At 47.6% G+C, this 13,968-nt stretch overlaps 1 protein-coding gene across 3 annotated transcripts in view; it reads left to right on the top strand.

Annotated features, from left to right (window-relative positions):
* The window catches only part of LOC144096599 (ABC transporter G family member 23-like), a 90,617-nt gene that overhangs the window by 53,359 nt on the left and 23,290 nt on the right, over nt 1-13,968 (top strand). For all 3 annotated transcript variants that reach the window (XR_013306784.1, XM_077629407.1, XM_077629406.1), the window contains exons 8-9: nt 5,867-6,032; nt 8,107-8,210. Coding sequence is in view for 2 of the 3 variants with exons in the window: in XM_077629407.1 (XP_077485533.1) it covers nt 5,867-6,032; nt 8,107-8,210 (270 nt within the window). In the remaining variant the exon portion in view is untranslated. The remainder of the gene's footprint in view (nt 1-5,866; nt 6,033-8,106; nt 8,211-13,968) is intronic.

The following is a 13,968-nucleotide window of genomic DNA, read 5'->3' as shown; positions in this document are numbered from 1 at the left end:
TGTTTCTCATGCAATTATTCTAGAGTGGTCTGTTTTAGTGCTGTCTACGATAAATCAGCCTTATTTTTGATGCCCGGTATGGAAAGAAGCACACGGGATTGGTGCAGACTCTATAATAGAGAAGAAGGTCTAGAGGCTGGTGTAAATTGGGTTAGTAGGCAGTCACGATGGGCATCAATAATTTTTTGCAAACTATGTACTCGGCCGGTTAGCAGGAAGACTGGCAAGATGGTGTGCGGGATCCCTAGAAAGGTGACGAATTTGCGCACTCAAGGCTTCGATTTTGACATAGGCAGTCATTGGATTCTCCTGAGCGATGAGTACTGTTGCGGCTGTAGACGCGCATTTTGGCAGTCCTAGGCACGTCCGCAGAGGTTGAGCCTGAACACTTTGCAGGCACTGTATGTTCGTTTTCCTCAAGTTTCATAGTGCAGGGATACTGAACCGAAGGAATCCCATGAATAATGCGGTGTACGTGTCCTCAGTCTGCATAAATAGTGTTCGGTTGGATAGATAACTGCGTATCCAGCAGAACATGCGACCACCAAGTTCTGCAGCTTCCAGAGAGTCCAAAACAGCTTTATTAGTGACGTTATCATACGCTCCTTTAACATCCAGAAACAACGCCGCGGTCAAGCGCTTCACATGCTTCTGATTATTGAACGGATGACACCAGGTCAATCACGCTATCAATAGACGAACATCCCCGCCGAAACCCGGACATTACATCTGGGTATCTTTGCTAGCGCTCCAGATACCACACAATTCGCGTAAGTATCATCCTTTTCATGGGTTTGCCCACGCAACTAGCCAATGCGATTGGACGGTACGATGCTAGGTCAAGCGGCGATTTTCGAGGTTTAAGGACTCGGAACCTTACGACTTGATTTCCACGCGTCCGGAACAGTATCTGCACACCATGATGAGTTGAAGTGGTCTAAAAGAACACATCGAGCCTCCTGACTAAGGTTTACAAGTGCAGAGTATGTTACTCCATCGGGCTCCGGCGATGAAGACCGCCTGCAACCGGCCATGGCGGCGTCTAGTTCTTCCATGGAGAAAAGGTCAATTCGCGGATCCCTAGATCTAGGCACTTCCAGCAATTCAGAGTTGTGGATTGGTTCCTGGGACCTGTAATTCTTGCGTAAAAATCTTCATCCATCTCCGTTTCGCTACGTCCTTGGTGAAGTACGAGAGACTTGAATGGTTGAAGCTGCTGAGGAGATGTTCGCAAACCACGCACCACACTTCAGATGCGTGAGAGAGGCTTTCGCGGATCCAGTGATTCGCAGAATGCCTTCCAACGGTCAGCCTGCAAGATTTGAATTCTGCGCTGGATTTGTTTCTGCGTGCGCCTTGCATCCCTTGAGTCGTGCAGCGACTTTGTGCGCCTGTATCTTCTCTCTGCTCTTCGTCGAAGTGATCGGAGGCGCTGCAGCTCCCCATCGAAGTGTGTGAACTTTGGCATTGGAGTGCGAATAAGGGGTTGCCCTCAGAAAATCGAGGGGGTGCTTTCACCTCTCCTAGGAAGACGTACACCTCCCCACTGTGCCGTTATGGCACCCACATTTGCATATTTCACATTTCAACGCTAAGGCCCCGTTATGCAGAAAATGCGGTGTCGGCGTTGTGAGCGATATATAGGGGGGGGGGGGGTGGTTCAGGCAACCACCCCCGGAGAAGCAAGCTAAGTCACGTGACGTTGTGGGACCTTCACAACCTACCCACCGGACTTCGGGCAAACTGACCACCCTGACAGGTGGCAGGTAAATTAATGGCTGACCACGAGAGGTTGCTCGGGAATGGCAACTTGGGTTGCACAAGACCCACCTGTGGCAGCACCTGCCTTTGCAGGGCAGTGACGCATCCCTTAACAGCTGCACCATTGAGCAAGGAGTGGTATGAGGACTCCCAGGGACATATGACTGTAAAGTTGAGAAAGATCAATTCCCCATATATGGGCACTAACTCACCTACGCTATCGCGTAAAATTGGAGGGGAGCTTAAAGGTGCACTAAAGAGGGAACTGAACTCGTCTTTTTTCCGCGGAAAAAAGACGAATTCAGTTTCCTTTTCCGCGGGAACTTTATCTACAGCCCCGCCGCGGTGGCTCAGTGGTTAGGGCGCTCGACTACTTATCCGGAGTTCCCGGGTTCGAACCCGACCGCGGCGGCTGCGTTTTTATGGAGGAAAAACGCTAAGGCGCCCGTGTGCTGTGCGATGTCAGTGCACGTTAAAGATCCCCAGGTGGTCGAAATTATGCCGGAGCCCTCCACTACGGCACCTATTCTTCCTTTCTTCTTTCACTCCCTCCTTTATCCCTTCCCTTACGGCGCGGTTCAGGTGTCCAAAGATATATGAGACAGATACTGCGCTATTTCCTTTCCCCCTCCCCAAAAAAACCAATTATATATATATATATATATATATATATATATATATATATATATATATATATATATATATATATATATATATATATATATATATATATATATATATATATATATATATATATATATATATATATATATATATATACACGTTCCGGGCATTCTTAGAAACTTCGAATTTTTGTCCTGTGCGGCCGATTTCCCTAATTAAATTGGCTTAAACGTCATGGCTCCCGCCTTTTTTTTTTTGAACTCCACGCTGTAGGTAGGCGGAGTCAACCAACGCGTAGAGTGTCTTTAATCCAGTACAGTGCGGCTTCGCTTTCGCTTTTATTTAGTTTTTCTAGGTTTTTGTTAATAAACAGTTTCAGTCACAGACAATATAGCCGCAATTTAGGCTCACGGAAATAAAAATGCACGTGGACTCTGATTTACGTATCACTCCGCCGATGGCAGAGCGACAAGCCGCCGCGGGACTGGCTGACGGGTTGGTTGACTGCTCCTATAGCTACCGCGTTGAGTTAAATAAAAAAAAAGGCGGGAACCGGGGCATTTAATTCGGTTTACTTAGGGCAATCGGCCGCACAGGACAATAATTCGAAGTTTCTATGAATTCCCGGAACGTGTAGATAGAGTTCCCGCGGTAAAAAGACGAGTTCAGATTCCTATTTAGTGCACCTTTAAGTCTCCATTCCAATTTCTTTATGATTTTTGTTTTTATTATCTGTCTAGGCCGCTGTCCATAGAAATTAGGTTGCTCACAACCGGGTGGATAGGTTGTGATATTGTCACCAGGTCACGTGATCTCTCTTGACGAATCAGCTAATTTAGTCTCTGATTTTAGCGTGGTTTTGGTGATACGACAACTCTAATGCTCTTGCGTTAAAAGCAGACGTAGTCTTCGGGAAGTGAGCAACGAATGGCTCCTGAAAAAAAATTAGTTCTTGAATAAAGGAAATTGCAAAATATTTGTCCAACATCTCCGTGGACACCCGAACCGCGCCGTAATAAGAGGGAGGAAGGTGTGAGTGAAAAATGCCTCTTGAGGCGCTTCGGTACAGGCAATACAGTTTACGGTGACCGTTTCATGGCTCATTAAATCAAATTGTGTTGCTCCGCTGCAGCCTACGGACCTTTTCTACGCGAGCAATATGACGCGAGCAACTAGAGTAAAGCGTCAGAGTAAAGTCAGAGTAAAGCAAAGGAGCACCAGCGACGAAAGGTGGCCGAGGCACGCATTGACAAACATCGCAAACGATGTGCCTCAAGGTATGATAGCTTCCTCAGAACTTACAAGGTATCCGTACCTTGGTAGAGAGAACACTGGTGTTTTAATACCGAAGTCAGCCCTCCTCGAAGAACGCGAACAATGCATGGAGAATATGCCTTTGCGAGATATGAGGTGGGGCGGCAGGCTCTTTCTGCCTCAACAACTGGCTCTTTTCCCAGCTTAAATTCTAAGGATGCGATGTCGGGCTTGGTCACAGCGCGTCGACAGAGGGCCACCAGGGTGGCTTTGCAGAAACGGGCTTGTGGCACGCGATGCAAGCCGCACTCAGCACCTTTGCAACACGGCACTGCCGTCCTGCACGTGGACGTTCTCAGAAAAGTAGACTAAGCTGTTGCTGCACTCGACGCGAGCCCGAGTCTAATGACAGCGGTAATTGCTGCGGCGTGTACAGTGAGCGCGCAAGTTCCTGTGACGAGGCACTATTAGCCAGGCTTGAGATGTCTTGAGAACTGCACGTATTTAGGACAATGCTCAAGCAGTTAAGCATCAACTATGCGTCGGTCGTGCACGCGCTGCCGACAGGGACGGATTTATAGGGGTGGAAGGCAGTTTCCCCCTAAGCGAAAAAAATTTAACGTAGAAAACCTTGCTAAACCCCATTTTTTTTTCGACGAAAAAAGTCCTGCGAATGCATGGTTCAAATAGGACACCTTCCCCTCCCTCACCAACCCCATCGTCCGCTCCTGACGAGACTAAGCCAATTATATGCTTCCGCGGTGTGCCGTTATCGTTTTCAACGGCGCGTTCGTGATCCTGGCCTCCATCCCTTTGGCATGTGCATGCGGACCAACGGTGGCGCTCATGTTAGCACCGAGCGAAAGCCCCACGAATTTTACGAACGATGCTATTAAACAAAGGAGGGCTGTAAAAGCTCGGAGGGATAGAAAAATCTACAAGTGGCGTCGACTTTAGCACAGCGATAAGGCTAGATGAAAAACAGTTTTTTAATGTTACTCCGTCGTTGACGTGACGACGAAAAATTTCTATAAATTGACGTCGCGTTTTACATGGCTCATGCTTAGAGCTATTAATCAAATTTTGCCTCCCGCTGTACCATTCGTTAGTCATCCTATATTCACTGCAGTCTAAAAATGTTCAGTCAGATTCGCCCCGCTAGGCTTCCGCTGAACATGTCGGCTGCAGACAAGGCATTTATGGCCCAAGGCAGACAAGGCATTAACAGCCCACATCGTAGATCGGTCGGTTTCGGTGCCCCCCTGACTTGACTGACGTAACTACACTGGAATCGTCGTCACCATTGCGTTGCTTTGAATCGCTCATCGATCATGCGAAATCGTAGTCAAACTCGTGGACAATGTACCTGATGCTCGCTCGCTGAGAAAGAAACAACAGCAGTCCTCTTTGACGAATCCCACACTTGCCATCCTGTCCACCCTCACGCTAAAGCCATGTTTCCATGCTCCGCTGCCAGTTTCTCGCACCTGTGCTGTACGATGTAAGTGCATGGTTGCTCTGGAGCCCTACACTACGGCACCTCTTTCTCTCTCGCTTCTTTTACTCCCTCCTTCCTCACTTACCCCACGGCGCGGTTGAGGTAAGAAGTGAGGCAGTTACTGCAGCATTGACATCCTGAAAAACCATTTTCATTTTTTTTAATCATTGTGGAAAATCACCACCGTTAGCGCGTGACCAAGAAGAAAGCCTGCGCACAGCGGAGGTTACTGTTTTCTTCACACATGTGCTCCATGGCCGGGAAGTGCGCCGTATCATGTCGCCATTATTGCCTCTTCGTAATGAGCCCGTCAGTGTAACGCAAGCGCAATTACTGACATGCCCAATGGTTTGATACTAATTACTCTTAACTTCACGAAGGGGCCAGTCACGTCTTCCTATGAGCATTATTTCCCTACAGGAGGTTTCAAAGTGTACAGACCCTTTTAAACGGCTCTGTTCAAAACTTGACAAGGAACCTTGGAGAGAAGTTTTTAATGTTATTCTGCGTTTAAAAAGCGATCCCATGCCATTATGTGCTCGTTTTTGTGTCTGAGCCTCGACCTGGTCTGTGAGCACGGCACGGAGTTGGACGTTGACTGTACATGTAATATTCACGAACATCGGTACTGACGGTATTCCGTTGCAGTGCCTGTTAATATCTGCCCTGTGCGTACTTGCCCCGTCTCGCGCCATTCTCACGCCAAGGCACAATGCCCACCTCTGCTAGGACGGTGGTGTTCCAGCTGGTGGTGCCATCTTGCGTGGGCGTTGTCTTCTGCCTGTTCGTGGGTGGCAAGCCGTACGACTTGCCCGTCGGAGTGGTCAACGACGACGGGGACGGGGAGTTCAGCCGGGCCTTCCTCGCCGAGATTTCCGCCCAGACCGTCAACCAGGTGACGGAAACACGTGGCTCACTCTGCCGCGTCTTTGCATGTCTTTGGCCACGCCCATGTTCACCCATTCGTGGTGTGGTCTCAGTTCATACTCGTTGCACTATAAAAGGGAACACAACATGCGCTGCTGGAAAGATGGGATTAGCTGCCTGTTCAGGACCTGCGCATAAACTCCAACCAAAAAATAGGCAAAACGGAACTAACTGCAGCACTTAGTCCTAGCCAAGTCCAGTTCCACGATGAGGCTGAATGTGGTTGACGTCCCTCCGCACTTTGTCGCTTACGCACTAATGGTTGTTTTGGGGGGTATTACCTGTGACACCATAGCTAGTGCGTAACGGACAAATCCCGTTTATCCCGCTTGCTTCCTCTCGTGTAAAAAGTGGCTACTAGCGTCGAGCTCGTTTAGAATAAAATAGAGCCAGTGCGCGTGTTGCACTCTTTCCACCACGCTCAGCAAGGACAGACACCCCAGTGGGTACCCTTCGTGCCTTAAACATACATGAGTGGAAGAGCTGTTGGCATTTAAACCCAAATTAGCCAATTGTTTTGCGCTTTAGCTTAAAATACCCACGCGGTTCATGTTTTACTTCACAGTAATAATAATCCTCATCATCAGCCTATGCGGACTGCACTACAAATGCCTCTGCCATATCTCACCAATTAACCCTGTCCTGTGCCAGCTGTGACCATCTTGTCCCCGCGAGCCCGCTATAGTTTCACTCGCCCAACAGACTCGCCTTCTGCTACTCTTGCCTTCTCTTCGGATCCACTCCGTTACCCTTAAGGAGCAGCTGTTATCTTGCTTTCACAGTGCATGCCCTGCCCAAGCCCATTTCTTCCTGTTCATTTCGACTCGGATGTCATTAACCCGCCTTTGTTTCCTCACCCACTCGGCCCGCTTTCGGTCTCTTAACGTTACACCTATCATTTTTCTTTCCATGGCTCGCTGTGTTGTCTTTAACTTAAGCTGAACCCTTTCCGTTAGCCTCCACGTTTCTGGCCCTTAAGTGAGTGCCGGTAAGATACAGCTGTTGTGTACTTTCCTCTTGAGGGACATTAGTAAACTGCCATTCATGATCTGAGAGAACCTGCCACATGCACTCCACCCAATTCTTATTCTTCTAATTATTTCCCTCTCATGATCCGGATTAGCGGCCACTAGCTGCCCTATATAGTATTCCCTTACCCATCGTTCTGTTTGCTTGTCAAAGTCACTGATCATGCTTTGTGATTCGACCTTTGAGTTACTTAGCAAAGCAGTACTGTCATCAGCGGATTGAATATTTTACTCGCTATGAACCAGGTACCTTAGATACAGGTTCCTCTGCTGATATTTTACTAAGTGAAGTGCCAAAGATTGCGTTAGAGTGTTTTTCTTTGTAGCTTCCGCAATTAATTTTGCCGTTTTAGCTTTTGAGGTGGTACCGACACAAAATTTCGAAAGTAAACAAACTGTATGATTTGTTTAATACGTCGCAAGTTGCAGTGGCAGATGTTGACAGGAACACAATTTAATATGATGTTGAATATTATCAGAGGAGCCCCTCGGCATTTGCACCCGCTTCGAGTGACGTCAGGGTGCACTTGCTCCAGTTATTGTGGCGTCACCGAACACAGTGGCTGTTCACAGCAACAACCAGTGCTTGCCGGCGATGCGGACGTCCTCGGGAATGTGGTAACCCAGGTTGGCCGGTCGACCATGACATCAAGGTGCACTTCACCACTGGCACCCACCTAGATCGGAATTGCTGTTATAAAATCGTTTGCAATTAATTATTCATGCTGCGCACCGGAGTTTCGAGCTCGTTGCCTTGACTACTAGATGCGTATATATGCCTCTTTCACGGCAAGAAAGAAAAACGGACACTCAAAAACTTTCTGTTTGTACCCCTTTAAAATGAGTGGTGTATTACGAGTATTAAACGTGCTGTGAAAATTACTTGCACGGCTCGTGTTTGGGGCATTATGGCCTTGACGGCTTCCGCCTTGTTAAACTCAACGGCCGAAACATGGCGTGCGCGTGTCCTTGTGCATGCTGCTTGGGGCCAAATGTGCCCTCCTCCTCTTGCAGAAGCCGTACCACAACCTGCGACAGGCCTTCGACGCGGTGCTGGACGAGGCCGCCTGGGGTACCATCCACATACCGAGCAGCTACACGAAGACGCTACGGCATAGGTTCGATTCTTGGCCGCCCTCTTCGCTCTCCTCAGAGACCCTGTTGAGAGCCGACTGATGTCGGTTAGTGCGGAAACCAGAACGCGCGCCGCCGTCGCCCTCACGTGTCGTTCTTGGTCGCACTTTTCCGCGGTAGTGCTCTCTATGGGCTCGTGCTTTTTTCCCAGCAAGTGCATCAGACACACTGCAGCCTCGAAGCTGGCATAGCTACTCTTCCCCTTTCACGTGCATGGACGTCAGTGCGATAGTATGCGATGTGACGCGCTCCAAAGCGGGTACAATCACAGGAAGCGCCCAGACTCGGAGTTCGCGAGTCTCCGCTTAACCGTTTAGTGCGCAATGTGCGTGTGCGCCACAGCTGATTTCTACGTTTCAGGGAATTCAGCATCTCTGCAAGCAGGGAGCTTTACCATGGCAACTAGTGAACGGAGCAAATATTATATTTCTAAACAGTGAGATCAGCAGCATCCTCTGCCATTGTAACGCAGGAGGATTTGGACACGGTTATATTGTTCTTTTTTTTCAAATTTTATTCCTATGATCTTTTCTGTGTTTATACTTGAGAAATGCTGATATTTTATGTTACAATTTTTAAACATTGGGACGTTTTGTACTAAATTTTTACGTGTCGTGACAAAATTAACGCCCAGTGTTTTGCGCCGAAAGATTAACGAATTACATTTCTGCAGGTGTGAATAACATATTTCGCCGAGAAAATATTTCTTTTGAATCAAAACAACCAGTGCTGCGAAAAGCATTGCAGTAGGGATTTAAAGGCGCGCGGTAGGATATTGATTATAAATGAAAAAAAATTCTTGTTTTTATACCTGGTATCGAGTGCTTAAACGTTGTTGAACAATATGTAAGGGCCACATGCATTTCCGCCCGTAACTGAAACAGCCCGATTTTCGAAACTAAGCGATGAGCAGGCACGCCCACTTCCTTTCTGGAACTTGTGCTCACTCGAATTTTTGCGCTCTAAATGGATGTTGGGAGCGCAAGTAGGGGAATTTTTATAACACCTGCCGATTCTTTAGTAGCGTTGAGGCATAGAAAACAAGGTGCATGGTATGTTTTATTTAATTCCAAAGCGTTTTACTCTTAAGAGAGCAATTACTCATTAAATGGCTAATGAATAGTCATGAGTAATGCTAATGAGTAGCCGCGCCTTGCCGAAACGCGCGGGACTCAAGTTGCAGTCGTAGTTCGTCGACACATCATTCTCGACAGACCCGATGCCACGAACGCCAGCATAGCTTCCGCGCCGAACGAACGGGCAGCAAGCCGCAAGCTTCGTGGTGAACACGCCTTGGATGTGCGCTGCGTTGTTCGCCGCTCACCGCGTGATTCCTGCGTGCCTACACGGCCCCACTGCGCCCGAACGAGAGATATGTCATACGCGTCACTTTCTTTCCTTAAAATCAATATTAACGCGACAGCGTTAAGGAGCTCGTGTCGCAGAAAAGCCGGTGTCGTCAGCGTCTTTGGCCGTGAACGAAATATGGCGCATCTCGGTGGACCATTGAGTTTCTTACTATAAACTAGAGGGAAAGCTGGCGGCACTGCCCCTGAACCTCCATGGGCGCGCAAAGCATCATGGGGCGATGAGCTATTTGGTGCGAGACAGTAGGTTTTTGTCAGGAACACAGCGTGGCGTTTCATAATAATAATAATAATCCACTACGGACCTATTTGTTCCTCTCTTCTTTCTCTCCCTCCTTTATCCCTTCCCTTACGGCGCGGTTCAGGTGTCCAACGATATATGAGACAGATACTGCGCCATTTCCTTTCCACCAAAAACCAATTATTATTATTATTTGGGGAAAGGAAATGGCGCAGTATCTGTCTCATATATCTTTGGACACCTGAACCGCGCCGTAAGGGAAGGGATAAAGGAGGGAGTGAAAGAAAGGAAGAATAGGTGCCGTAGTGGAGGGCTCCGGAATAATTTCGACCACCTGGGGATCTTTAACGTGCACTGACATCGCACAGCACACGGGCGCCTTAGCGTTTTTCCTCCATAAAAACGCAGCCGCCGCGGTCGGGTTCGAACCCGGGAACTCCGGATCAGTAGTCGAGCGCCCTAACCACTGAGCCACCGCGGCGGGGGGTGGCATTACAGAGATGTCCCATTCCGTATTCACGGCGCGCTCCGCGCGCGGACGACTTCGGCGTAAAAGTAGTGTGCAAAAGCCATAGTAGCGAAAACGCAACAGCACACGACACCAATAAAATGTTTTTGTGTTCCGAAATGCTGTGGAAAAACCTTTTAAAATGTTGAAATGTCATTTTTTTCAAAAACATATTTCTTTTTAAAAGTGCGCGTGTTAAGCACGGAATATTGGCTTTAGTGGTGTGCAATGCTTGGCCAATAGGAGAGCAAGCCATCGCTTATTTTTAGCAAACTTTGCATTTACATGCATTTCTGCTTGTTTGTTACGATTTATAGACAGGATATTGAATGATAGGACATCCTTGATTATCGAACGACGTTTGTTTTTTCATTATTTTTTGGCCAAAAGTTGTAGCTCTGCAGTCGGTAGCTCTCCGCCCCATGATGCTTAGAGCTCCCATTGTGGTACAGGTGGTCTCGAGGAAGCTCCATGCAAACTCCCATAGGCGGAGCGCCAGCTTTCCCTCTAGTTAACAGTGAGAAACTCTATGCGATGGACACCTGAACCGGGCCGTAAGGGAAGAGATTTTCCTTACACCTGGTTCGGGTGTCCACCGAGAAATGTGAGACAGGCGTCCTTTCCTTAAATTGTCCAACGGGCCACGTGTCGCGCCGAATGGGCGTTGGCGTTCCATGAACCCGGATTTGAACCCGACCGTGGCGGCTGCGTTTTTATGGAGGCAAAACGCTAAGGCGCCCGTGTGCTGTGCGTTGTCGCTGCACGTTAAAAATGCCCAAGTGGTCGACATTATTTCGGAGCCCTCCACTGCGGCACCTCTTCTGTTCTTCTTTCACTCCCTCCTTTGTGTCTTCCCTTACGGCGCTGTTCAGGTGTCCAACGATATATCAGACATACAGCGCCATTTCCTTTCCCCAAAAGCCAATTATTATTATTATTATTATTATTATTATTATTATTCCATTTGGCTTTCTGAAATTATCTCGAATTTGGTCCCATATCGCCTCGTACAATGAGCAATAATACAGTTAATTGTATCACTGAAGCTATATAAAATATACACTGTCTCGTGTGAGCGCCTTTAATGTGGTTTCGAAGAATGCAAGACGTTTTACAAATAAAAAATGCCTACTACAGTGTTTGTGTGTCAGTATGGCTATATATAGAAGCCGCCAGTCGCTCGACCACAAACGTAGCCAGGGAGATGCAGCTTTTCGCTTTCGATCAGGGTTAACCAGAGCTAAACCACCAGCAGTTATTTCCTTCCCTTATTGCGTGGTTCGGGTTTCCACCGAGATATGTGACACAGGCGTCACCTCCTTTCGTTAGATTGTCCAAAGGGCAACGCGTCGGCCGAACGGGCGATGGCGTTCCGTGGACCCCTTGGCAACGCTGTAACACGCTGTCGCGTCCCACTTTTAAAGACGAAGGTTAAGCGCCTTCCCATTTCTTTTAATCTTTTATCTTCTGTCATCAATTTTTTTTATTTTTTTAGTTATTGTTTACTTTTGTTTTTATTTTTATTTCTGGTTTACTTCGCTACATATACGTTCATTAAGAACTGCTGCTTATTCAATGCCCACATTTCTGTTTTATTTATCACGCAACTTATGATTGACAGTTCGTGCGTGCGTCTACAGCTTCTGTCTACAACTTCCGTCCACGCCACTAATGAGCCAAGAAAGGCTTTCGTCTTAAAAAATAACGAAGGCTGCGTGAGCCATGTACCCCCATATTTTGGCTACTGGCATCGATCATTTTCACGGGCTGCTTGTGCATTCGAGAGCCATATTACGAAGGAACCTTTGGTGCACAAGTCCTCAGCCAAATCTCTTCTTCAAGCCATAAAGTCTGTTACCCGGCAACTAGCTCAGCAAGAGCTTCTGGAAAAGTGTCTCCATAATGAATGAACTCAAAATGCGAACGAGTTCTTTACCCGCAACCTCTGAGAGCGCGTACCATGAAGAGTGACGTACTTAGAATGCGCATCTCCGAATTACCAGCGTAGACGCACTTCTCACATTCATGGAAGCAGCACGGTCCGAGACAACTTCATGGAGGTATGGAGGTACGCGTTATGCTGTGACATGGCTGGGTGACATAGGCCGCCGTCGAAGCTCCCCTACTAGGAGAGGTGCAGAACTGACCACAAAGAGCGTAACTCGACTCTGTTACTATCTACATTGCTGATGGTGGCCAAACAAACCATTAGTAGAAAAACAAGAAAAAGAAGGAAGCAGATTTTTCCAGACTGATCTATACAGAGGTGCAAATCTAGCGCACAAGAATTGTTAAGTTTTTTTTTTTTTTGCGGAAGTGTGTGATCTTCAAAAAAAAGGGAACAGTAATATTACGGTTTAAGGAAAAATGAAAACAGAAACTGATTATTTCTCTCAATGAAAAAGTTTGAGTAACGTATGGGCAAAAAGTAAAACAAACAGAAAGATATCTATAGTACCTGTTTAGAAAACAGGTCTTAAATATTCCTCAAAATTCATGAGAAGTAGAGGGTCTAATGATACGATGAATGCAGCTTAAAAACCTGACGAGGGACGCAAGAAGACAGATAAGACATTAACCAGGGCTATGCTGCTGTCTTACAAACAGTCTTACTGTGGAAACAGGCAGATATTTAAAAACGATGCACGCTTGCTTTCCATGACGCCTCAGCAAGGAGCGGGCAAATTTCACGGTCATGGCAAGCGCAAAACCTCGCCAAGGCATCTCGCCACAATAAGCCGATTTCGTTCCTCGATAGCACTTCTGGCAGTGCGGAAATTCCGAAGCTGTCACGCGCTAACTTTGCATTTGGCAGGCTTTCTTTTTTGGTAATGAAGAAGCCTAAATAATCCATAGGTTATGTACAACCTTGTAATTAACTCATCTTTTCCTGAGGCAAAATTTCCAAAAAAACCTATTTTGTCCTAGCTAAATATAAACAGCAAGGCGCATAAAAAGTATAAGGAGACTTCGCCACCCGACTGGCTAGAACATTTGAAAGGTTGTATTCGCGTGAGGCGTTCCTTTTTTTCACACCGGTCCATTTAGTTCATGTTCCTCGCAGCCTTGTAGTTAATTTTGAATGATGATGGGTGACTGATCGATCGTTGTTGGTGACCGACAGATCGATGGTGTTGATCTTGAAGTCTTCTGATCGTTCGGTGATCCGGCGACACGTTGCGGAACAGACTGGACAACTCCATCGGGACACCAGCTCTTTATTGTACGGGCGCTCACAGGCGACCTGCCCTCCGATCTCCAATCTCCCCGTTCGCGCCAAAAACTCACCCTTAAATCCCTTCGCCCAGCATTCTGGGGACCCTTTTTGTAACCAATAAGTAATGCTCTTCTCAGAGCCAATCAGGAGAATTTCGTTCAAACTGAAGGAGCCAATAGCGCGCCGGTGCTCACATTGTTGTTGTCGCGCAGGCACCGCGCGAATTCCCCGAAGACGTTGCGCATTTCCGCTTGGTTACAGCCCAGAGACACAAAATCACTAAAAACGCCAGCGGAAGCTCAGGGAAACCGAACACCCAGTCCGAACCACGCACACTGCCCTGGTCGCGCTCCCCACTTCTGCTGCCTGCTCCGAGGCGTCTGGCCCGTCCCGCGGCCGGTTCGCCGTT

The sequence above is a fragment of the Amblyomma americanum genome, chromosome 7, assembly GCF_052857255.1.
Source record: "Amblyomma americanum isolate KBUSLIRL-KWMA chromosome 7, ASM5285725v1, whole genome shotgun sequence".
Taxonomy (NCBI): domain Eukaryota; kingdom Metazoa; phylum Arthropoda; class Arachnida; order Ixodida; family Ixodidae; genus Amblyomma; species Amblyomma americanum.
This window is presented reverse-complemented; position numbering and strand designations above follow the sequence as displayed.